This window comes from Myxocyprinus asiaticus, chromosome 39, assembly GCF_019703515.2.
Source record: "Myxocyprinus asiaticus isolate MX2 ecotype Aquarium Trade chromosome 39, UBuf_Myxa_2, whole genome shotgun sequence".
Taxonomy (NCBI): Eukaryota; Metazoa; Chordata; class Actinopteri; order Cypriniformes; family Catostomidae; genus Myxocyprinus; species Myxocyprinus asiaticus.
In genome coordinates this window covers 575,001-600,000 of record NC_059382.1, presented here as the reverse complement: position 1 = coordinate 600,000, position 25,000 = coordinate 575,001, and the positions used below count along the sequence as shown (strand labels likewise).

The window sequence follows — 25,000 nt, the reverse complement described above, 5'->3', positions numbered from 1 at the left end:
GTAATTCACAATGTATCTTATAGTACTGTACAATATAGTACAATATATGGATAATTGATAAATATCATAGACATTATCTTTTTCATTCAACACTTCGAGTTTGAAATGTTTATGCATGTAAAAAGGAAAGTGTATATTTTAGATGCTGCAACTGGTCATCATGTCTTTTTCACCATATTTAATCATTTTAATCAGTTTTGTGGTTCAATTCAATAGTCTTGCGTTGTAACAAATTAATGTTTGAAAGTACAAATATTCCATGTAGTCACTAATTCATTTGAGCTCATCAAAGCATCACTCGTAATAATTACAAAATTGGTTTTAATTCTTGTGCGTCAATAAAAAAAAGTTACTCAGAGGTCCTTCGAGGACAAAAATGTCCACGTCAAAAAACTGCCATAATAATATTATATGTTAATATTATATTTCCACTTTCAATTAGTTAATTTTTTTTAACCAACATCAGTTCTGATCATAACTACCAAATATTCATTCATTTTCAGGATTTTAACCCTTTAAATGCCAGTATATATATATATATAAACACACACACACACACAAAAAAAGAATTATTTTCCATATACTAAATGCTAAGGGGAATTTAAGATTTTTTTTTTTTTATATCACAGTCTGGGATATGTCAATAATTAGCAACAACTTTGATTTTGATACGTTATTATTTTTTGTGCAGTGTCAGATTTAAAAAAAAAAAACCTCACACTCAGGACCTTAGAGGACAAAAATATTCATGTCAAAAAACTGCCATAAAAATTAGTGCCCGACCGACATTATCGGCCGATATTAGTCTTTCACCGATATATCGGTATCGGCGTATATTTTACCGATATGTGCCAATATGAAAACTTTTTTTCAGAATGGCAATAAAGCTCATTCTGATTCTGATTCTGATATAATGCAGAAAACAATGCTTTAGAATTGGTGTCATAGCGTAGTTTGTCCAGCAGAGTGCGCTCCGACTCCATTATTTACAGAGCTGACTCTGATCTGACGGTGGCTCTGCAGACAGGCCGGAGTTAAACGGTGTCTCGGTAAGTTAACTAGTTTATGAAATACATACTGGAAAGTTAATAAACAATGACCCCATCATTTTCCCTTTTCAGTATAACTAATATAACATTAACCTTGTCCCTGACAACCATGTCACTCATGTTTATCACATCTGTTTGCTGTTAGCCAGCTATAGTTTGTCAGTGCAGTCAGTAATGTAGCAGATTGAAAGATAAACATCAGAGCATCTTCTTGTAGCACAGCAGACAAATGTGTGGTGGTGGATTGTGTCTAATGAGTGTTGATTTCACGCTATGTTGTTACCTAGTTGGTGAGACACAATGCTGTAAAATAAAATAAACAATGTCCGTCTTTTACTCTCTGTGACAACAAGCTCATAGCTAACTAGCTAATCACGTAGCTACTTTCATTGTTGTCAGCTGAGTGGAAGCTAATGTGTAAACATGTATTCACCAAACTGTTTTGTTCAGGATTCACAGTTTGTACCCCCTTCAACCAAACAGTTCCAGTCATTGCATTTACAAAATGTAATATTTAAAAGTCTGGTTTTCCAACATTGAAAGTTTCCCCTGAACTTGTATAGCAGAATACGGTAACACGGCTGCTGCTGTTTATCTTGACTCTGCAGTATTAATATAGTCAGCATTTGACTGATACTAAACAGTACTGATGTTTATTTAGCTATTTATTTATTTTTTATTTATTCTTTATTTAAGTGGTCAGCAATTAACTTATTCTAAACATACAGTACTGATGTTAGCTATTTATTGTATTTTTATTTATCTTTATTTTCTCATTGTTAATTTCTAGAATTTGTTGACAATGTATAATAATAATGTCAAATATTCTTTGATAAAAAATATTTATTTAAGAAAGCAGCCTTCTGAGTACCTTTGCATAGTCATATCGGTTCAAAATCCACATAGGGTTGATCAAAAAATTAACTATATCGGCCACCATATCGGTAATCGGTGAATTTTCCCCCTCTAAAATCGTTATCGGTCTCAAAAATCCCATATCGGTCGGGCTCTAATAAAAATATTATATATTAATATTATTTTCCACTTTCACTGACTTTGATTTTTTAACCAACATCAGTCCTGATCAGAACTACCAAATATTCATTAATTTTCAGAATTTTAACCCTTTAAATGCCAGTTTGTTTATATAATGTCACTGTTGTTTTTTTACAGGCACACACATTTCTCAATACACACTCTGACATCCATACCAACACACACACAGTTTTATCTGCATCATTAATTCAATTGGCCTGCAGTGCTCTATAATACAGCAAACAGAGAATAGGGGAAAAGCTTGTATTTGCTCCATAGGCTAAACATGAGAAAAATGGTGCCATCTGGTGGAAAATATAACAAATGTAAATTTTGAAGCCAGGGCTCCTTAATGAAAGCGTAATATCATAGAATTCATGATTTTATGCTATAATGGCACTGGGATCAATTATTGCACTTTTAATGGGTTTCAATGGGGACATTTTTGTCCTGAAGGTCCTGAGTGTAACTATTTTGTGTACACAGTGTATTATAGATGTATTATAGGAACTGAGATTGAAATATCAAAATTCCACCACAAATATACACCTTTGGCTAAATGTATGCCGTTGGTATTAACACAGCCAAAATGATCGAAAAAACAAAAATGAAAAAGACAAAAATGTCCCGAAGGTCGCACAAGGGTTAAAATCATTTTAGATTAAGTTTAGCATGTCACACTGCAGGACACTGCTAAAACAGCTTTAAATATTATGTCAACTAGCCGAGAATAGTATACTTGACAATACTGCAGAGTAATAGTTTTCACAATCACAGCATGAATTTGGTCTGTGTTTGTAAGAGACACTGTTCAGGGGAAGACACTGTTTTTGTGGCTGTTTATTCTTGTATTGGTGACTCTGAAGTGCTTAGAGCTTCACAGAAGTAGTGACTTGTCTTCTTCCCGGTTCTTCCTGGAAGTCCAGATATCTAGTAAAGATCCCAGTAAAGACTAAAGCCCAAAGTATACATTGGTCAGATGCGAACGCTAGGCGTCTGCGTACAAGACGCTTGCATCTTGATTTTTCTAACCGCACGTACTCTGAACGCATTGTCTACACGTGTGCCTGGAATTATTCACAGAAATTAGTATGTCCACAAGGTGGCAACACTCATGAAGAAGCGCTAGGAGGAGATGTAATTGCTGCCAAACATCAGGAGACGAATGTGGAAACAGCAACAGTGGATGTGCGTCAAGAACGCGTGTGTGATGAAGACATATTTATGTATTTAAACTCCTGAAGATAAATAGTTCAGTATCTCATAGCAGTCGTAGAGCACATGCTCCAACCGCCTGTGTATGTGCGCACAGTCAAAACTGAAGTATACTTTGGGCTTAATGTCTCACTCTTCTGACTGGAGGAAACTATTTATCGGACTCTGTGTGTTCTGTTTTCCCTGTAGATGACCTGGTTGTGATCTTTGTGATCATCATACAAGTCTGGATGGATCTGAAAATCTTCTGAAAGTTAACTTTTAAAAGGAATCTTCAGTGAATGTGGAATGACTTTTCTGTCTGCTGACCTCCATTGGTTTCTTGTCTGTTGAACGCATACACAATACTGCCAAACAAACAGAACAATTCTCACCATGTCTCTGCCTGAGGGTGCAGGGGATCGTGGGAAAGAAAGAGAGCGCGGCGCCCGTCCTAAAGTGCGTCAGAGCCGCTCTGAGGAGCGAAGAGATGGTGGGAGGAGGAAGGGAGGGAGGGGCAAGAAGAAAAGCCACCCGTCACATGACCTGGGCTCCGAGCGGCCCGTGAGCGATGGGTTTGAGTACGGCGATTTATTGAGCAGTCTGCACGAACCCGGCGAGGGCGTCTCGTCCTCTCCAGGGAGGGAACACCGGAGACGCCACATCCTCGGGTCGTCTGGATCTCTGTTATCCGAGAGGGTTTCCGCAAAACTGTCGCTCGGTTCCACCACCACTGATGTCGACTCTGACACGGACAGCAAGTCTTCCGGAAGCAGCCGAACGCTTCGCCAGAAGATCCAGGATGCAGTGGGACAGTGTTTCCCCATCAAGAGTCAGAGTCAGGGTTTGTCCCACTCCCCATCGCCAGCTTCCACAAGTTCCTCGAGGCGGAAGATCCATCTGAGCGAGCTCATGCTAGACAGCTGTCCATTCCCGGCCGGTTCTGATCTGGCCCAGAAGTGGTACCTCATCAAGCAACACACTGCGCCCATTTCTCAAGCGCCCGTCCTGGATTCCTTGAGTGGAGCGACGGCTTCTGCGGCGGTCACTGTTGGTACACCTGTCGAAGATGAGGAAGACCGCTTACGGGAGAGACGAAGAATTAGCATCGAGCAGGGCGTAGAGCCGCCACCCAATGCCCAGATCCACACCTTCGAAGTGACCGCTCAAATCAACCCTCTGTATAAACTCGGACCCAAACTTGCACACGGGATGAATGAGTTAGCTGGAGATGAGCGTGCAACGCTGCATCAGCTTCTCCTGCAGAGCTGCTTGGACACTTTGGATGAGGTTGCAGCATCAACAGCGGCAACAACGTTGGCTGATTTGGACTTGGGCGCCAGTGCTGCGTCTCCATCATCCCGTTCTCTAACAGGTGCGACTCTAGTTCAAGCGGACAGTCCCAAATCGCAAGATGCAGAGCATCGCATACATACCCAAATTGATTACATCCACTGCCTAGTGCCCGACCTGCTCCAAATCACCAACCTGCCCTGTTACTGGGGCGTCATGGATCGGTACCAAGCGGAGACGCTTCTGGAAGGTAAACCTGAAGGCACGTTCCTACTGCGCGACTCTGCTCAGGAAGACTACCTCTTCTCTGTGAGCTTCCGCCGGTACGGTCGCTCGCTCCACGCTCGCATCGAACAGTGGAATCACAACTTCAGCTTCGACGTGCACGACCCGAGTGTGTTCCACGCACCCACTGTTACCGGGCTTCTCGAGCACTACAAGGATCCAAACTCCTGCATGTTCTTCGAGCCGTTGCTGTCCAACCCGATCCACCGGACACATCCGTTCAGTCTGCAGAACATCTGTCGTGCCGTCATCAGCAGCTGCACCACGTACGACGGCATCAATGTTCTGCCGCTCCCCAACGCACTGAAGGAGCACCTGAAAGAATACCACTACAAGCAGCGTGTGCGCATACGCAGACTCGACACGTGGTGGGAGTGAGAGAGGTACGTGGGCTGTGTTTGGAATGGAAAACTAGCTTACTACTTACTGAATAATGCCCAGTTTATACTGCATACTGCCTGCTGCTGTTTTTTTAAATAGTAAGTAAAAGCAGTACACAATCTGCAGCGATAAACATTGCAAAGAGTTGAAGGCTACTTTATTGTCACATGACCCCTTGTTTAATTAACGAGTGGCTACCAGTTATCATCTTGGAAATAAATATTGATACTTTGCATTTTTAATTCAGGCATTTAATGTCGTAAAGCTAAAGTGTGTGATTTCTGCGCCACCTAACACAATTGCAAAAATAAACATCTCTCCGTATACACCTTCCGTCTGTCATGGGTTAGACAAACAGATAGCCCCGCCCCCAACTCACGCCATTATAGTGCCACAGAGACACAGTGTTTGCAGTTTGAGAAAATTAACCTACAAATGTCTTGCTTATAGTTGTCTCTGAGGAGAAAGAATTTAAACACATTTTAATAACTTTTGGGAGTTTGATCAAATAATGAATCAAAATAGAGATGATAAAAATCGTTTGGTAATATGTCCAGTGCATTCGTCACACTGGAAATGGAAGGTCAAGAGGTGTCTTGGTTTTATTTTACTCCAAAATCAAAAGAAAAATAAGAAATTATATTTTGCGCATAAAAATCCTTACGATTTTGTGACATTATTTTCATGATGTGCATTTTACTCCCCAATTCTCATTACCTCAACATGAATTTTTTTTTATTTAAATTGTGAAATAAAAAATATTGTACAACAGCCGGACATTGTAGGGCTGGGAATCATCGCAATGATTATGCTGCCAATAAAAAAAATAAAAAAAGAAGCGATATCGCAATGATTTTAATGTGGCTTTTATTTTGCCACTTGATTTTCTAAAGAGTGCGTCATTAGATTAATTTCATGCACAATTAATCAAAATAACCTCAAAATCATGATATAGTCGTATGTGATTATTAAACCACAAAAGGATGTGATTAATTGAAATTATAGCCTACATGGTTTACGTGGTTACGTGGTTTTCATTTCACATCCGGCTATAAATACAGATACAGGTAATTTTGCGGTTGCAACAGATATGGCTTTGCTGCACACCCCTAAGAATCATCATTGTACGCAATGGGATGGGTTATGGTAATGAGAATTGGGAGGTGAAATGTTGCTGAGTGTTCTGAATATGTCACAATGTAAATAAAATCTTAATGGTCCTAAATGACTTCATTTTCTTTATGCAAAATATAATCTCTTTTTTTTTGTATTGATATAGGGTGACATACGACCTGGACATTTTCTTAACAGGTTTTATGTGAATCACCCCAATACTTGCACGTATACTTGCTATATATGGCAGAAATAGTAAGAGTAGTGTGCTAGTATGTTATTCCGAACACAGCCATGAAGTACGTCTGCGGCGCTGTCTCAGGTATGACGACGGGAACAACACCAGAAGTGCCACAGCTCTGCGTTCATCGACGGATCACATGATTTTATACCTGCTGTCTCAACTCCAGAGTACTCTGATAGAAGTGAGTGCCTTTCTCATGCTGAAAATACTGTTGTTCAGCTCGCTCTCATGATGCTGGCATGATGTTAGCATGATGTTAGCAGGGTTCACTGCATCAAAACTAGATTAACTGACTGACACTGCACTGAAACTACATAGAGTTAACCAGTGGTTAATCTGAAATGTTACTCTCCCCATTTGGGGTTTATTCTGTGGTAAGTAAAGCTCCTCTGGTGCATTGTGTGGGGTATTTGAAAATAATTTCAGTTTTATAGAGGCATATGGAGTGACCTTCTCGCTTGATCTTCTCATAACATCTGTGCTGGGATTTCAGATTCATTCCAGACTAATTCAACTGGGTTTAACAAACCCGTTCACCCAGATCACAGTCAGTTCTAACCACTGCAGGTTCACTGGAATATATTACACTGGAACACTGGTGCTCATGCTAATCTGGATTAGATTGGGCGGACTGTACTATTTGTTAATCTTGTTAAACTACTGGTAACTTTATTTGACACACCCATCTCAGGTCTTGATCTAATGAGCTGATGATTTGAATCGGGTGTCTCAGATAAAGCAGACAGTGTTGTGGGTTAATAAATACTAATCCAGGGTAAGTTTGCAGTGGCGTACTTGGGTGAATCTCACAAAACCAGCGAAGAAAATGTTCCTATTTTACTCCAAAAATAAAATAAGAAATTATATTTTGCATATAGAAAATTAAGCCTAGACATTACAATGCATGCGCAACTATTAGGCAAACGGTATTCCTCAGGATTCATTTTATTGTTGAACAAACACAATGCTCTCAGTCAATCCAAAATGTTATTGAACCTCAAACCTGAATGTTTAACAAAGGAAAAGTGAGTTTTATCTTTCTCAGGGGAATATATAAGTGTGCACAATTATTAGGCAACTAAATTACAAAAATAATTTCTCCCAACTCAGTTGTTTATTCTCAATTTTTAGAGTAAGTGGAACAAATAAGTAATGCAAAATGACAATTAAATAACATTTTTGGCCTTTCAGAAATATTCAGTGACTAATATAGCCACCCTTATTTTCAATAACCGCCATGAGCCTTCCATCCATGGAGTCTGTCAGTTTCTTGATCTGTTCACCATCAACTTTCACTGAAGCAGCAACCACAGCCTCCCAAATGCTGTTCAAAGGGGCGTATTGTCTTCCCTCACGTTTGAGAAGAGCCCACAAGTTCTCAGTAGGATTTAAGTCAGGTGAGGAAGGGGGCCAAGTCATTATTTGGGCATCTTTGAGGCCCTTGCTGGCTAGCCAAGCAGTGGAGTACTTAAATGCATGTGATGGAGCATTGTCCTGCATAAATGCTGAGGACTTCTTCCTGCACCACTGCTTGAAGAAAGTACTTTCCAGAAACTGGCAGTAGGTTTGAGAGTTGAGTTTCAGTCCATCTTCAACTCGAAAAGGTCCAGCTTCCTCATCCTTAATGATAGCAGCCCATACCAGTACCCTTCCTCCGCCTTGCTGGCACCTGACTCGAAGTGATGCCCTGTGTCCATTAGTGATCCAGCCACGGGCCCATCCATCTGATCCATCAAGAGTCACTCTCATTTCATCTGTCCATAAAACCTTCATGTCTTCATGTATTTCTTTGCCCAATCTTGATGCCTCAACTTGTGAATATATTCAGTGGTGGTCGTGTTTCAGCCTTCTTGACTGTGGCCATGTCTCTGAGCACTTGGCACCTTGTACTTCTGGACACTCCAGGTAGGTTGCCGTTCTGGAATATGGTGGCATTGGAGGATAATGGGTTCCTGGTAGCTTCACGTTTAATTCTTTTCAAGTCTTTTGCACTTAATTTGCGTTTTTTGCGCCTCAGTTGTCCGGTGGTCACGCCTCAATAGTTTAGCTAAGAGTGTTGTATCCGTCTGAAAGGCATTTACAATATTTGACTTTTCAGTGTCAGTTAAATCTCTTTTTTGGCCCATTTTACCTGAGGTAATGAAGCTGCCTAATTATTATGCACACCTTGATATAAGGTGTTAGTCATCTTTGCCACACCCTCCCTCATTATACAAATACATACCACCTGAAAAAGATTGAATCAAATAAGCATTCAAGTTTGGAAAATATGCATGGAAATAATAAGATCAGAATACACACTTGCCCAATAATTGGGCACGCAGTGTATTTTCATGACCGTTACGCACATCGTATCTCAATTCTCATTACTGCAACGCGAACAAAGTCGGTCACTATGATGTTTTCAGATACATTTATAATTATTTAAATAAAGTATTTGTTCATCAGAGGAATAGTTTGGGGGCGTGTTGAAGCGGTTTTCGCCCAGGGCGCCATACAAGCTAGAACCGCTACTGATGACCACGACATTTTCTTGACAGGTTTTGTGAAAGTCACACTACTATTTCAGCTGTAGATATGAATCAGTAGCATACTATTCTGATCATAACACTAGATTTGTTTGGTTGAGAGCAATATTTATAGTATACAGTTTAAAATATACACATGATATGGACCAACTAACTATATCTTCCTGATCCTCCTCTTGAAAATGGCCACTTTACTTATTGAACAGCTTTGAAATGCATGTTGGACTGAATAAGTGCTCATTTAATCACAACTCACTTATGAAAGACATTGATTTCTGTGCACTCTGCTGGATGTCAGATATGGATTCCTCTAAACATTCATTCCATTTCTTATTTTTAATGTTCATTCTTCATCTTGATTCAGCAGCTGTAATTTATCTGTGATTGTATCCCATTTTAATTCCACGCAGACAGAATGTAAATGATTAATTCTGCATTAATTCACCTATGGGGTGTTTTATTATAGATGTTAGAGCTGAAGTCGCTGTCCCTTGTGGTAGAAAATGAAGTGAAATATTTGAAGTTTTATCATCTCAAAACGTTCAAAACTTTTAAAATCCCTGTTTTACTGACCGTTCGCACCAAATTCAAAGAGATTAATCCACAGCCCTCGTATCTGTCTTTAAAGACTAATAGAAACTCTTCTAAGAAATATAATAAAAAATGGTCAAATGACATTTTTATGCTGTTTATGGAAAATGTCAGATTAAGAAAATTAAGTATCAGCTTATTTTATCTTATTAAATCTTGTCTGCTACAGTAACACTGACATGTCACATGAAGGTGTAAAGAAATAACGTGGAAAAATTGATCATATTTATCAAATTAACCTGCTGGTCCAGTCTGTAAAAATAAATGATTGTTTTATGTTGATGACAGTTTACTTTGATTTCCGGAGGTGTTTTAGACCATAATGAATGTCAAACTTTTGTTTAGAGTTTCCCTTGAAGCAGCTTGCCTCTATTTTTTACACTGATATTTATTTTTTATTTTCTATTAAAGGCTTGTCTAATATGCGTAATGTTTTTCACATGTATTTTTCATATATTAACCCTTGTGCGACCTTCGGGACATTTGTATCTTTTTCATTTTTGTTTTTTCGATCATGTGTTAATACCAACGGCATACATATGGCCAGAGGTGTGTATTTTGGGGGGAATTTTGATATTTCAACCTCAGTTCCTATAATACATTTATAATACACTGTGTACACAAAATAGTTACACTCAGGACCTTCAGGACAAAAATGTCCCCATTGAAACCCATTAAAACAATATTTGCAATATTTGATCCCAGTGCCATTAAAGCAGAAAATCATGAATTCTGTGATATTATACTTTCATTCTGGAGCCCTGGCTTCAAAATTTACATTTGTTATATTTTCCACCAGATGGCGCCATTTTTCTCATGTTTAGCCTATGGAGCAAATACAAGCTTTTCCCCTATTCTCTGTTTGCTGTATTATAGAGCACTGCAGGCCAACTGAATAAATGATGCAGATAAAATTGTGTGTGAGTGTAGGTATGGATGTCAGAGTGTGTATTTAGAAATATGTGTGTGTGTGTGTGTGTGTGTGTGTGTGTGTGTGAAAAAATCAACAGTGGCATTAAACTGGCATTTAAAGGGTTAAAATCCTGAAAATTAATGAATATTTGGTAGTTATGATCAGGACTGATGTTGGTTAAAAAAGTCAGTGAAAGTGGAAAATAATATTAATATAGTTATTATGGCAGTTTTTGACGCAGACATTTTTGTCCTGTAAGGTCCTGAGTGTGTTTGTTTTTTTTTTTTTTTTTTTTTTTTTTTAATCTGACACTGCACAAAAAATAATAATGCATCAATTGACATAATCATTGCTAATCACTGACATATCACAGATTGTGATAATCAGAGAGAAAAAAAATTCACATTAGCATTTAGTATGTGGAAAATATTTGTATTTTTTTTATTTTTTTTTCATAAAAAACAACATTGGCATTATATAAACAAACTGCCATTTAAAGGGTTAAATCCTGAAAATGAATGAATATTTGGTAGTTATGGGTTTAAAAAAATTAACTCAGTTAAAGTGGAAAATAATATTAATATAATATTAATATATAATATTATTATGGCAGTTTTTTGATGTGGACATTTTTGTCCTCGAAGGACCTCTGAGTAACTTTCTTTTATTAACGCACAAGGGTTAAAAACAAGAGTGAATAATTTTGCTGTGTAATGTAACAAAAGCACATATTAATAAACTATGTTGTATCTTTTCTGACTCAACATCTTTTCATTGCCGCTTGTCAACCGTTTTAATATAAACTATTTCACTTCTATTCTATTTTACACATGTAGTCTTTTATTCTTTACATTTGAATCTGTATTATTTGTGTAATATCTTGTAGAAGTGGAAGTGTCAGTATGGGACTTTTATTTTGAAGTGCGGCTCCGGCGGGCGCCATGTTTGTCTCTGGTTGCTGTGATGGAGACGCGGCGCTTCGGCTTTTAAACTTTCTGTTTTTAAATTCATAAAATCCTTTAAAATCATCAGTATCTGACGCATGAAGAAACCGAGTTATAAACCCAGAGCAATGTTTTAACAACTCTGTACGTCTAAAGGCTCGGGATCAGCAGGTTAGGATTAAATTAATCTCTTTAAATGATCAATAATGATTATATTTATAGAAATCAATATTTCGTATTAAACAAACAAACACACACACTCTATCTGTGACTCTTTGTTTAACCTAAAACAATTTTTAAAGAGTATTCACCAATAATCAGCTGTCATGTTGTTTTATTGAGCCATTAATTTTCTTGGTTAGCTCTCGTGTTGTTTATGGAGTTATATTAGTGCCACAATTCTGCGCACAAAATTATACTGTGAGCGCACAAAAAAAAAAAAAAAAAATCTACATGCGCAAGATTATATTTTGAGCATGCAAAAAAATATTTTGCATTCAGAGTGGGTAGGAGGAGAAAGCAAAATGTAGGAATTCTGAGCAAATTCGCATTCAAATAAGTTTTATCCAAGCGCAAAATTGATTTTCAATTGCTCAAAATGTAATTTATCTTCGCAAGAATATGTCATACAAAACTGAGTTCAAGCACGTGCAAAATAACTTTTTGTGCACTCAAAATATCATCTTGCGCTTGCAAAATAACTCTTTGTGCGCTCAAAATATCATCTTGTGTGTGCAAAATAACTTTTTGTGCGCTCAATTTAATCTTGCGCGTGCAGCATTTTTTTTTTGCACTCAAAATATAATCTTGCACATGCAAAATAACTTTTTGTGTGCTCAATTTCATCTCGCTTGTGTAGAAAAATGTTTGTGCTCTCAAAATATAATCTTGCACGTGCAAAATAACATTTAGTGTGCTCACTTTCATCTTGCGCGTGCAGAATTTTTTTAGCGCTCAAAATATAATTTTGTGTGTGCAAAATAAATTTTGTGCACTCAGTTTTATCTTGCGTGTGTAGAAAAAAAATTTTTGCACTCAAAATATAATCTTGCACGTGCAAAATAACTTTTTGTGCGCTCAGTTTCATCTCGCATGTGTAGAATTTTTTTTTTTTTTTTTGCACAAAATATAATCTTGCGCATGCAAAATAACTTTTTGTCTGCTCAATTTCATCTCACTTGTGTAGAAACATTTTTGTGCACTCAAAATATCATCTTGCGCGTGCAAAATAACATTTTGGGCACTCATTTTCATCTTGCGCGTGCAGAATTTTTTTTTGCACTCAAAATATAATTTTGCGCATGCAAAATAAATTTTGTGCACTCAGTTTTATCTTGTGTGTGTAGAAATTGTTTTTTTTGCACTCAAAATATAATCTTGCATATGCAAAATAACTTTTTGTCCGCTCAATTTCATCTCGCTTGTGTAGAAAAATGTTTGTGCTGTCAAAATATCATCTTGCACGTGCAAAATAACTTTTTGTGCGCACAAATTTTCATTTTGCATGCGCAGAATTGTGGCACATATATAACTCCATAGTTAATTACGCTTTATTTACATTTATATGTGCTTGTTCTCATTTGTTGCAGGATAAACAAGAGCCAATTAAAAAAAAAGCATCTTTCGTGTCAATGTTAATGAGTGTTTATTTAATAAGCAGTTGTTATAGCTGTCAGTAAGTGATATTTGTTGACACTGGTGTGTTTTATTAAGTTTTAATTTTAAGTTCTTTTAGTGAGATGAATTAAAGGCCTGTGACCGCTACAGCGCGCCCGCGTCGCCCCGCCGTCACCATGACAACCCCGGGGCTGCGCATAGGAGATCAGCTGGTCCTGGAGGAAGACTATGATGAAAACTACATCCCCTCTGAGCAAGGTGCTTATTCATCATACACATCATAAATACACACACCCCACATGTAACTGATAAATATAAACGAGTGCACATTATTGAACAGCCCCCCATACAAATGCTTGGATTGGATCAGGGTGTGGTGAGTTAATAATTACAGAATTTTCTCTCATGCAAACATTCTGTGATTGGTTTACACACAGCATTTGGATTTGTGTTAGTGTGTGTGTGTGTGTGTGTGTGTGTGTGTGTGACCCATAACAGTACAGAAGTCAAGTGAGTGTGAACAGACCAGAGTGATAAAGATCCGTTTCCCCTCCGTGTCTCACAGAAATTCATGAGTACGCCGTAGAGATCGGCATCGACCCCGAGCGTGAGCCGGAGCTGCTGTGGTTGGCCAGAGAGGGCATGGTTGTGCCACTGCCACCCGAGTGGAAACCATGGTAATGCACGTTTCCATGCCAACACACGCAGGTTCTATCAGACCAGTTTAATATCGAGACAGGAAATCTGTAGTGTGTGACTGTGTGTGTGTTCAGTCAGGACGTCAGCGGTGAAGTGTACTACTTCAACTTCTCAACGGGTAACTCCACCTGGGATCACCCCTGTGACGAACACTACCGCCAACTTGTGATCCTGGAGCGCGAGCGCGCACAACACACCCGAACCGCTCCGCTCGCAACCACCGCTCCCGCCACCGCCCCGGGGAAAAAAGTCAAAGAGAAGAAGAAGAAAGATAAGAAAGACAAGAAGCAGAAGAAGAGGAAAGATCAGGAGAGCGTCAGCGCTTCAGCGGTGAGTTTAAATTACACAAGAACATCTCATATAACATCTCGCTATAATGTGGTTCACTCTCGGTGGGGCGTGTGGTGAGTTGTGCGTGGATGCCGCGGAGAATAGCGTGAAGCCTCCACACGTGCTATGTCTCCGTGGTAACGCGCTCAACAAGTCACGTGATAAGATGCGCGGATTGACGGTCTCAGACGCGGAGGCAACTGAGACTCGTCCTCCGCCACCCGGACTGAGGCGAGTCACTACGCCATCACGAGGACTTAGAGCGTGTTCACACTTGAAGTTCGGTTCTCTTGGTTCTCTTGGTAAGGACCAAAAAAGAAAATGTTACATTTAGTCCTGGTTCGCTTAGCGTTCACACTGGCATTTTTAACACCGAACCTGTGTATTTCAGGTGTTGGGTCCACTGGCTCCGCTCCAGGGTCTGTCTGAGGTCTCTGCAGCTCCTCTCAGATCTTCTCTGGGTTCGTTTGGACTTCAGCCACTCAAAACATCTCTCAGGGTAAAACAGAAAACAGTGTCTCTCCCTCTATCTCTGTCTTGTTATGAGATAATGTGAGAGGTTTTACTTTTAGAAAAATTAACTTTCAGTCTTTCTCTGATTTAATCTAAAAATCAGAAACGTGTGTGTGTGTGTGTGTGTGTATCAGGGTGGTGTGTCGACCGTCAGTGCTGTCAGGAGCGTTCATGAGGAGAGGAGCGCTGAGGAAGAGGAGGAGAACTCAGAAGAAGAGGTGCATCTGAAACGCACACACACACAAACACCTGAGTGATCATACCTATACAACACACACTGACCTTTAGATGAACTTGTGTGTGTGTGTGTGTGTGTGTGTGTGTGTGTGTGTGTGTGTAGAGGCCGCAGGATTCAGCTGGTCTCCTACAGAACCTGCATCTGGATTTGGACGCTCTGGGAGGAGGACTGCAGTATGAGGTGAACACAAGATAATGTTCAGTCAGCTGATCATTATCTCAAAATACACCCTGACAGGGTGATCAGGATGTATAAAGTCTGGCTGACTGTACATATTCACACACATAGTACATGTCTACTCAGCAAATCATTAATTAAATGTACATGACATGTAGATTTGGGTGTAAATGGTTTTATTTAACCTGCTTCTTCATTCATGTGTGTGTTACAGGACAGTGAGATCAGTGGGACGGCTCCTCCTGATGAAAGAACAGAACCTGAACTACAAGATCTGGCTTTATCAAGAGACCACAGTCCAGATCCACCTTCAGAGGTACCTGTCTGTCTGTTTTTCTCTCTGTTTGTCTGTCTCACTGTCAGTCTGTCTAATAAACCTGATTTCTGTCTACCCCTGTTGTTTCTCTGTGTCTCTTTGGTAATAACATGGTTGTTTGTTGGTTCGGGATGAGGGATCTGCATGTGGCCTCACACCCCCGTTTGTCTCTGTCTGTCTCTCTTTCTGTCTGTCTGTCTCTCTAACTCCACCCCTCCACTGTAAGGACTCCTTGCGTGGACGTCACCTCCCCTCCACAGCAGCAGGGGGCAGCAGGGAGTGCAGCAGTGCTGTTTCCTGCCCTCCCACCCCAGACGCTGCAGCGTCCAGTGGCCAAGAGGAAGACGAGGAATCAAGCAAGGTGAAGAATGAAGGTGTGAAGGAAGGCATGGAGGTGAAACGTGCAGAAGAAGAGGGGGATGACAAGAAAACAAACAACAGACAGAACAGAACAGACAGAGAGAGTGGTGAAATGACAGAAAACAAAGATGACGAACAGGAAGAGAGTGAAGTGATAGATGAACAGATAGAGCAATTCAGCTGTTCTGAAGAGAATGAGAGAGATCAAATGCGGGAGACTTCAGAAGAAGAGAGAAATCAGACAAAGAAGAGATCAGAGGATCTGAGTGATCAGACGGAGAGATCAGAGAAAAAGAGAGATCAGACAGAAGAGATATCAGAGGAACAGGGAGATCAGACGGAGAGATCAGATGAAAAGAGAGATCAGATGGAGAGATCAGATGAAAAGAGAGATCAGATGGAGAGATCAGATGAAAAGAGAGATCAGACAGAAGAGATATCAGAGGAACAGAGAGATCAGATGGAGAGATCTGTTAAAAAGAGAGATCAGACAGAAGAGATATCAGAGGAACAGGGAGATCAGACGGAGAGATCAGATGAAAAGAAAGATCAGACGGAGAGATCAGATGAAAAGAGAGATCAGATGGAGAGATCAGATGAAAAGAGAGATCAGACAGAGAAGAGATCAGATGAAAAGAAAGATCAGACAGAAGAGATATCAGAGGAACAGAGAGATCAGATGGAGGAGAGATCAGATAAAAAGAGCGATCAGACGGAGAGATCTGTTAAAAAGAGAGATCAGACAGAAGAGATATCAGAGGAACAGGGAGATCAGATGGAGAGATCAGATGAAAAGAAAGATCAGACAGAAGAGATGTCAGAGGAACAGAGAGATCAGATGGAGGAGAGATCAGATAAAAAGAGCGATCAGACGGAGGAGAGATCAGATGAAAAGAGAGATCAGATGGAGGAGAGATCAGATAAAAAGAGAGATCAGATGGAGGAGAGATCAGATGAAAAGAGAGATCAGATGGAGGAGAGATCAGATAAAAAGAGAGATCAGACGGAGAGATCTGATAAAAAGAGAGATCAGACAGATGAGATATCAGATGAAAATAGAGGGCATATGCGGGAGACATCAGAAGAAGAGAGAGATCACACAAAGAAGAGATCAGATGAAAAGAGAGATCAGATGGAGGAGATATCAAGGGACTACAGAGATCAGACAGAGGAGAAAGACTCTGAGATCTGTGAGAAGGAGAGGGAGGGAGACCTCGAACCCGAGACCACAGCAGACGTCAAAGACTCTGAGAATTCCTCCCTTCATGAGGGAGATGGCGGTCAGAATGACAGAAACTCTGAAAGCGAAGAGATCGAACGATTTCAGAGTCCTGAAGACAAACGGTGCATCAGTAAAACTAGCAACACAAACGTTAAAACAGGGACAGAGGGGAGGAAGTTTGTGCCTCAGTGGAGTCATGTATCCAGTGAGGTAGGACTGAGTGCCACGCCCCCTGCCCTCCAGTACCCCGCCCCCACACCTTATGCCCCGCCCCAGCCTCACTGTGACTGTATTTAACTAAGAATTTCACAGTCAAATCTGATGCATCTTTTCCAAAACAACAGTCAAATGTTTGCTCGCATCTATTGCTCCTACCAGAATTACTCAGCTGCCTACCTAGACAGCACTGTTGAAGCACGCTTGTTTTAATGCAGTGCTTGATTGACAAGTGAGTAGGCGGCCCTTCGTTATTGTCTGAGCGTCTATATTACAAATGTAATGCGGCCAGATGTGTCCCTGACCACCTGATCAGTGAAATCTACAGTTGTGCTGATGGATATCTAGTTTACTTGCTGCTAAGTGCCTTGATTTAATGCACGTGATGTCATGAATGTCACAAAGTTTGGCGATTCCAATTCTAACTTTCTTTCCTGTAGCACACATATCTTGACTCCTGGAGATGACTTATAGTCAGCCAATCAGATTGGAGCTTGTGATTTTAACCAGCTCTTACCACTCGATGTTTAATATGCATCAGATGATCAGTGAACGTGCTGTATAACGCATGTTGTGTCCCGCTGCACTGCCCCTGCTTCTCTCCCTTCAATCATTCATTCATCCGTGTCTCTGTAGTTTTACCTCAGTATGGCAGTGAATGGCAGCACAGAGGAGATACTGTGATACTGGGATGTGTTTCATTGCCCTGAAAGCATTTGACATATCACACACAGGCTTAAAGTAATGAAGACAGCAGAGCTACAACTCCCAGCATCCTCTCTGCTGTGTGCTCACTGCTGTTTGTCTGTGGGCTAGTGGTAATGTTTTGATACACTGCTGTATGTGTGTGTGATGTCATTTCCTGTGCTGTAACAGGAGTCTGAGGTCGATGAGCAGATGAGGTCGCTCTCATCTTCTGATGACGTGCAGGTGTGACATCATCAACACACACAAACACAGCTAATGTTTAGTGCAGGGGTTCTCAAAGTGTGACAACGATATTAAATTACTTTAGAACACTTGACATATAGCGCAAGAGTGATATGGACGACTTTTATGGTGATTTTCTTTGCAGAATTGCTCTTACAAGGTAATATCACTTTTTATATATTACATTTTTGGATATTTAAAAATAGTTTTTCTAGTTACAAAGTGGGGCGTGACCAAAATAAAGAAAAATTGAGGGACTGGTTTAGTGTGTCTGTCTAGTGAACATCTCTTATAATTTGTTTGAATAACTTCATGTGTGTTTTCAGGCTGGATTCCGCTCAAAACTCTCCGAGAACGTGTTTGACCTGTTGGATCTGTCACCTGCTAAAGATGTTGATGGAGAGATAGAAACAGACAGCTGGAAGATCTCAGAGTCTGCAGACAGGTGCTGCGCATACACACCCAAACATGTCAAACATATCTCATGAGGATGTTATATGATAGGGATGTGGATGAATACTTGAGGACTCTGAAGTAACAGCAACTCTCTGTATAGAGTGGATTAGGGGGCGTTCGCACAGGTGTTCAAAAACAGCTCGATAGAGTGCAACAGTATGGAACAGAATGCAGAGTTTGTATTTGTGTCTCTGCTCACAGACGTCTGCTTGAAGACGTGACATCAGCTCAGATCCTACCTGCAGAGAACATCAGCAGAACATCGTACAACCAGAGACCTGCGACCGCTCGCGGCAGAACCGACACCACAAGCAACATCACCGCTGAACATGACGAGACGAAGAGGAGACATGAGAGAGAACTGAGTGATGTCAGAGAGAAACAAGAACACGAGCGAAGAGAGAATGAGAAGAGAGAGTTGAAGAAACAAGAGCAAGCTGATGAGAGAGAGAACATTCAGGAGGAAGAGGAACTCAGAAAGAGTGATGAAGAGGAGGATGAAGGGCAGAAGAGAGAGGAGGAGAGGAGCAGACTGATGGAGGAGATGAACAGGAGACTGGAGCTACTGAGAGCTGCTCTGAAGAAGGAGGAGGAAGAGGAGGCGCAGAGAATGAAGGAGGAGAGCGCTGAGCAGATCACGTGAGTCAGGTGTTGTGTAGCACATCTGTGAATATACATCAGATTTTACACCTGGTTTGTGTGTATTTCTGTTGTGTATTTCAGGATTCTAAGGGAGCAGATACTCAGAAAGAGACAAGACGAGGAGGAACGATTGTACAACGACACACACACACGACTACAACAACTCAGGTGCACACATACATGCACACACATTTTTGGCTGTATTGTTTGTATATTAAGTTCATTATAATAACTGTGGACTAACAGAACACTATAACACCGTTATGATGCTCACACAAACATCTGTATCCTGTGTCTGTGCAGGGATGAGAGTGAGGTGAAACTCCAAGAGCTGCGCTTAGAGCTGGAGGCGGAGCGTGAGAGGGTGGAGACTCAGAGGAGGCGGAGTCTAGAGTGTTTAAGGGCGGAGTCAGAGGAGGAGCTCCAAGCAGAGAGGAAGCGCCTACAAGAGGAGCAACTGAACTCTATCAGACTACAGGTGTGTGTTGTGTGTGTGTTTGTGTGTGTGTGTGTGTGTGTGTATTTAACACTGTGTGTTGTGTTTGTCAGGCTAAATTGAGTGACAGACAGAAGGAATTGAGAAGTCCAAGACCAGAACAACCATTAGCAGAGTACCAGAGAGAGGTATACGCACATACACTACACACATACTACACACATACCACACACACTACACACACTACATACAGGTGCATCTCAATAAATTAGAATGTCGTGGAAAAGTTCATTTATTTCAGTAATTCAACTCAAATTGTGAAACTCGTGTATTAAATAAATTCAATGCACACAGACTGAAGTAGTTTAAGTCTTTGGTTCTTTTAATTGTGATGATTTTGGCTCACATTTAACAAAAACCCACCAATTCTCTATCTCAAAAAATTAGAATACATCATAAGACCAATAAAAAAAAACATTTTTAGTGAATTGTTGGCCTTCTGGAAAGTATGTTCATTTACTGTATATGTACTCAATACTTGGTAGGGACTCCTTTTGCTTTAATTACTGCCTCAATTCGGCGTGGCATGGAGGTGATCAGTTTGTGGCACTGCTGAGGTGGTATGGAAGCCCAGGTTTCTTTGACAGTGGCCTTCAGCTCATCTGCATTTTTTGGTCTCTTGTTTCTCATTTTCCTCTTGACAATACCCCATAGATTCTCTATGGGGTTCAGGTCTGGTGAGTTTGCTGGCCAGTCAAGCACACCAACACCATGGTCATTTAACCAACTTTTGGTGCTTTTGGCAGTGTGGGCAGGTGCCAAATCCTGCTGGAAAATGAAATCAGCATCTTTAAAAAGCTGGTCAGCAGAAGGAAGCATGAAGTGCTCCAAAATTTCTTGGTAAACGGGTGCAGTGACTTTGGTTTTCAAAAAACACAATGGACCAACACCAGCAGATGACATTGCACCCCAAATCATCACAGACTGTGGAAACTTAACACTGGACTTCAAGCAACTTGGGCTATGAGCTTCTCCACCCTTCCTCCAGACTCTAGGACCTTGGTTTCCAAATGAAATACAAAACTTGCTCTCATCTGAAAAGAGGACTTTGGACCACTGGGCAACAGTCCAGTTCTTCTTCTCCTTAGCCCAGGTAAGACGCCTCTGACGTTGTCTGTGGTTCAGGAGTGGCTTAACAAGAGGAATATGACAACTGTAGCCAAATTCCTTGACATGTCTGTGTGTGGTGGCTCTTGATGCCTTGACCCCAGCCTCAGTCCATTCCTTGAGAAGTTCACCCAAATTCTTGAATCGATTTTGCTGGACAATCATAAGGCTGCGGTTCTCTCGGTTGGTTGTGCATCTTTTTCTTCCACACTTTTTCCTTCCACTCAACTTTCTGTTAACATGCTTGGATACAGCACTCTGTGAACAGCCAGCTTCTTTGGCAATGAATGTTTGTGGCTTACCCTCCTTGTGAAGGGTGTCAATGATTGTCTTCTGGACAACTGTCAGATCAGCAGTCTTCCCCATGATTGTGTAGCCTAGTGACCCAAACTGAGAGACCATTTTGAAGGCTCAGGAAACCTTTGCAGGTGTTTTGAGTTGATTAGCTGATTGGCATGTCACCATAATCTAATTTTTTGAGATAGTGAATTGGTGGGTTTTTGTTAAATGTGAGCCAAAATCATCACAATTAAAAGAACCAAAGACTTAAACTACTTCAGTCTGTGTGCATTGAATTTATTTAATACACGAGTTTCACAATTTGAGTTGAATTACTGAAATAAATGAACTTTTCCACGACATTCTAATTTATTGAGATGCACCTGTATATACTACACATACTACACACACATACACTACACACATACTACACATACACTATGCACATACTACACACATACACTACGCACATACTACACACACATACTACACACACTACATATATACTACACACACACACATACCACACACACTACATATATACTACACACACACATACTACACACACACACACATACACTCTTCACAGGACTGGTGTGTGTGTGTGTGTGTGTGTCAGCTCACAGATGTGCTGCAGGAAGTTCGGGAGGAAGTTGAGAGAGATCACAGAAGAAAACTACAACAACTGAAAGAGGAACATCAACATGAACTACAGAACCTGAGAGAGACACACCTGGAGCAGGTACAACACACACATACACACACTCACTGAAGCTGTAGGACAGGTGTGTTGTTGTTGAACTGTCAGCCTCAGACTGTCTGATTTATACTCTGAGATCTTTCTCAAAATCTCCAGCTGTAATCTGATTGGCTGTCAGTGTGTAATGTCCAGGAGTTAGTGTGCACATGTTTCCATCAGTCCAGCAGGAGACAAAGTTCTCATACAGCTATAATGAGCACTTGTGAGGAAGAACCTGTGAACGTTTGTGACATGCATGTCCAATGTCAGACTTAGCCACCCCTAAACATCACGTAAAACTCCAAACTGTGATTGGTCACTTTCTGTGTCAATCACACACAATCTCTTCCTGTCTAAGTGGGCGGTTCTTGGCCAGAATAAACTACATGGACTTCATGACCATAGTCAAACGTCTGAATACATTATTGCGTGTGTGCAGGTGAGCAGAGAGAGAGAACGTCTGTTGAATTCTCTTCAGGAGGAGAGAGACACTCTGATCTCTAAACACACAACACAACTACACAAACTACAGAACATGCTGGACACACAACTACAGGAGACCCGCAAGACACACTTACAGAAGGTAACACGCAACAAACAATAAACACAACACACTACTGCATGGATACATGAGGAAAGACAAGAGCAGGTGAACGCAGTGTGTGTGTGTGTGTGTAGGAGACAGCATTACAGGAGTTGATGGAGAAACTGGAGATACAAACCAAAGATCTTCAAATTCAAGAGGCTGAACTGCAGGCAAAGGTAAAATATTAAATGTGTGTGAAATATTTTTATGTTATTGTTTTTTTGCATGAGATAACTCATTGACCACTTTCATTTAGATCTTCAAACACTGTTTTTAGTATCATGTTTATGAACACTTCTGCTCAATGATTCATGATCAGGCATCAGATTTGAGAAAGAGGAGACAGCAGCTGTGTGAGGAAGAGGATGATGTTCAGAGAGGACTAGAGGTGTGTGTGTGTGTGTGTTCACATTGAATACTCCTCTGTGTTTCTTTAATAAACTACTGAACTACTCACACAACTGTGTGTTCAGCGTCTCCCGCGTGTGCAGCAGGAGAATCATGATCTGCGTGAGGAGCTGGAGCGAGTGACATCAGACCTTCAGAGAGAGAGAGAGGAGCGAGAGCGAGAGACAGCAGAGCAGAGCAGGATGATGCAGGAGAGAGAGCACTTAGAGAAGAGAGTGTCAGTACTGCAGGACAGATGTGAGCAGCTCACCTTCAGAGTCAGGTAACACACACTCGACACTTCGTTTACATGTCCATTCACAAAACTCTCATTTTACATTAGTATTTCATTATTTGCAAAAGGGGGATGTCAAAAGCAGCAGGACTTCGGTACCACGTTGACAGTAAAATAAAAAGATGAAAAAGACTGACTTTCTGCAGTACCGGTAGTTCCGGGTACGGACTCATTACGGTACCTGTGCGCTTTGATTGACAGGCAGCTTCTTTCTATGCAGGTGCTGTGAGTGCTCGCCGGTAATGTGGATAAGCAGCTAAAAATATCATACTTGCAGTGTAAATGCAGTTTTTGCACACCGAAGGCGATGTGATAAAGAGAGGCGATTCACCGATGAATGGCCCTTTCACATAGAAAGTGACGTGAATGACCGCCGTTAGCACATTCACGCCTTTACAATAGGTGGCGCTAATCAACAAGTAATTTTACCCCGGTACGGTAGGTGACACAAAGCACCTTTCAGCTGATCTGCCCTCCACCTATGACAGATGACTAGAAGAAGTGCTTGACAAGCAGATTGAAAAAAGAAAACCGATTTCTCTACAAGCAGCAGCAGCGATGAAGAGTTTGAGAAAGAAAATGAGAAAGAAAACATTTGAGACACAAACCATTGTCCGTATTATCATGTGTACACAGTGTGACGGGTGATTAGAAAGAATCGAGTGTAAAATCGTTTTAATAGTTAAAACGTTATTATTTGGAACAAGAGTGATTATATGCCACTGCCATGTATACAGTATATGCTTGTGTTGAGTACATTTGTTTAAAATCAGTGTGTAATGCACATACACAATGACTGTTGTAACAGATGTTGTCAGCTGGAACTATACTGATTGTAACTTATTGCATGTGTATCTAAATTTGCTCAAAACATGTTGCTAATTAAACATGATGGCATTTAAACACTCAAAGAGTCTATATAATGCAAGAAATACAACACCTCACCCATCAAAACCATCTTCAGTCTGACCCATTTTTTGGTATATAAAGACAAACAGTGCACTGCACGTCACAGCAGAATATTTGGCTATATAAGAGATATAAGAGAAGTTATGTAAGATTAAATGCAAAGGCAATATGGAATGAAATTATGAAGACAATCCACATAAGATCAGATAGATTTTAAAAGGGATGCAAGGCAGTGATGCAGCAATATAACTGACATGTTAAGAGAACCTATATGAGAAACACTTGTTTCAGTTTTTAGGGCATATGATACAAATGAAACACACATTCTCACTGCTGGATCAGGATTTCTTCCTTCAGCGTTTAATGTCGGTGGTCAAAACAGCTTTCTGTGCTTTAGCGCCACCTGTTGCACTGGTTTAGGTAACTGCAGTGCTACTGACAGGTGAACTAATCCTTATATTTTATTGGTCAGGGCATTTAATCGCCTGGTGAAGAAAAAATAAAGGCACACTCACCTTAAAAAATAGCATAGGGGTCTGGGTATCTCAGCGAGTATTGACGCTGACTATCACCCCTGGAGTCGTGAGTTTGAATCCAGGGTGTGCTGAGTGACTCCAGCCAGGTCTCCTAAGCAACCAAATTGGCCCGGTTGCTAGGGAGGGTAGAGTCACATGGGGTAACCTCCTCGTGGTTGCTATAATGTGGTTCTCGCTCTCAGTGGGGTGTGTGGTGAGTTGTGCGTGGATGCCGTGGAGAATCTCCGTGGTAACGCGCTCAACGAGTCACGTGATAAGATGCGCGGATTAACGGTCTCAGACGCGGAGGCAACTGAGATTCGTCCTCCGCCACCCGGATTGAGGTGAGTCACTACACCACCACGAGGACTTAGAGCGCATTGGGAATTGGGCATTCCAAA

At 40.8% G+C, this 25,000-nt stretch overlaps 2 protein-coding genes across 10 annotated transcripts in view; both read left to right on the top strand.

The window, feature by feature from the left end:
• LOC127430345 (centrosomal protein of 164 kDa-like) overlaps positions 1 to 25,000 on the top strand; it is a 32,587-nt gene that overhangs the window by 661 nt on the left and 6,926 nt on the right. The window contains exons 2-20 of one of the 9 annotated variants that reach the window (XM_051680086.1): positions 13,297 to 13,445; positions 13,753 to 13,864; positions 13,961 to 14,216; positions 14,608 to 14,715; positions 14,864 to 14,947; positions 15,070 to 15,147; positions 15,359 to 15,460; positions 18,135 to 18,188; positions 18,334 to 18,348; positions 18,515 to 18,633; positions 18,846 to 19,283; positions 19,368 to 19,454; positions 19,590 to 19,764; positions 19,836 to 19,910; positions 21,788 to 21,910; positions 22,347 to 22,490; positions 22,586 to 22,669; positions 22,813 to 22,881; positions 22,967 to 23,163. In XM_051680086.1, the coding sequence (XP_051536046.1) occupies positions 13,364 to 13,445; positions 13,753 to 13,864; positions 13,961 to 14,216; positions 14,608 to 14,715; positions 14,864 to 14,947; positions 15,070 to 15,147; positions 15,359 to 15,460; positions 18,135 to 18,188; positions 18,334 to 18,348; positions 18,515 to 18,633; positions 18,846 to 19,283; positions 19,368 to 19,454; positions 19,590 to 19,764; positions 19,836 to 19,910; positions 21,788 to 21,910; positions 22,347 to 22,490; positions 22,586 to 22,669; positions 22,813 to 22,881; positions 22,967 to 23,163 (2,402 nt within the window). In that variant the 5' untranslated portion in view covers positions 13,297 to 13,363. Of the gene's footprint in view, positions 1 to 5,260; positions 6,776 to 11,397; positions 11,742 to 13,296; positions 13,446 to 13,752; positions 13,865 to 13,960; positions 14,217 to 14,607; positions 14,716 to 14,863; positions 14,948 to 15,069; positions 15,148 to 15,358; positions 15,461 to 15,686; positions 15,822 to 18,134; positions 18,189 to 18,333; positions 18,349 to 18,514; positions 18,634 to 18,845; positions 19,284 to 19,367; positions 19,455 to 19,589; positions 19,765 to 19,835; positions 19,911 to 21,787; positions 21,911 to 22,346; positions 22,491 to 22,585; positions 22,670 to 22,812; positions 22,882 to 22,966; positions 23,164 to 25,000 lie in introns of those variants that run through there. The other 8 variants (XM_051680084.1, XM_051680083.1, XM_051680085.1 and 5 more) reach the window with 8 other exon arrangements.
• On the top strand, positions 3,675 to 5,234 carry socs9 (suppressor of cytokine signaling 9). Its single transcript, XM_051678752.1, has one exon. It carries the CDS (start codon positions 3,675 to 3,677, stop codon positions 5,232 to 5,234), a length of 1,560 nt encoding a protein of 519 aa, XP_051534712.1.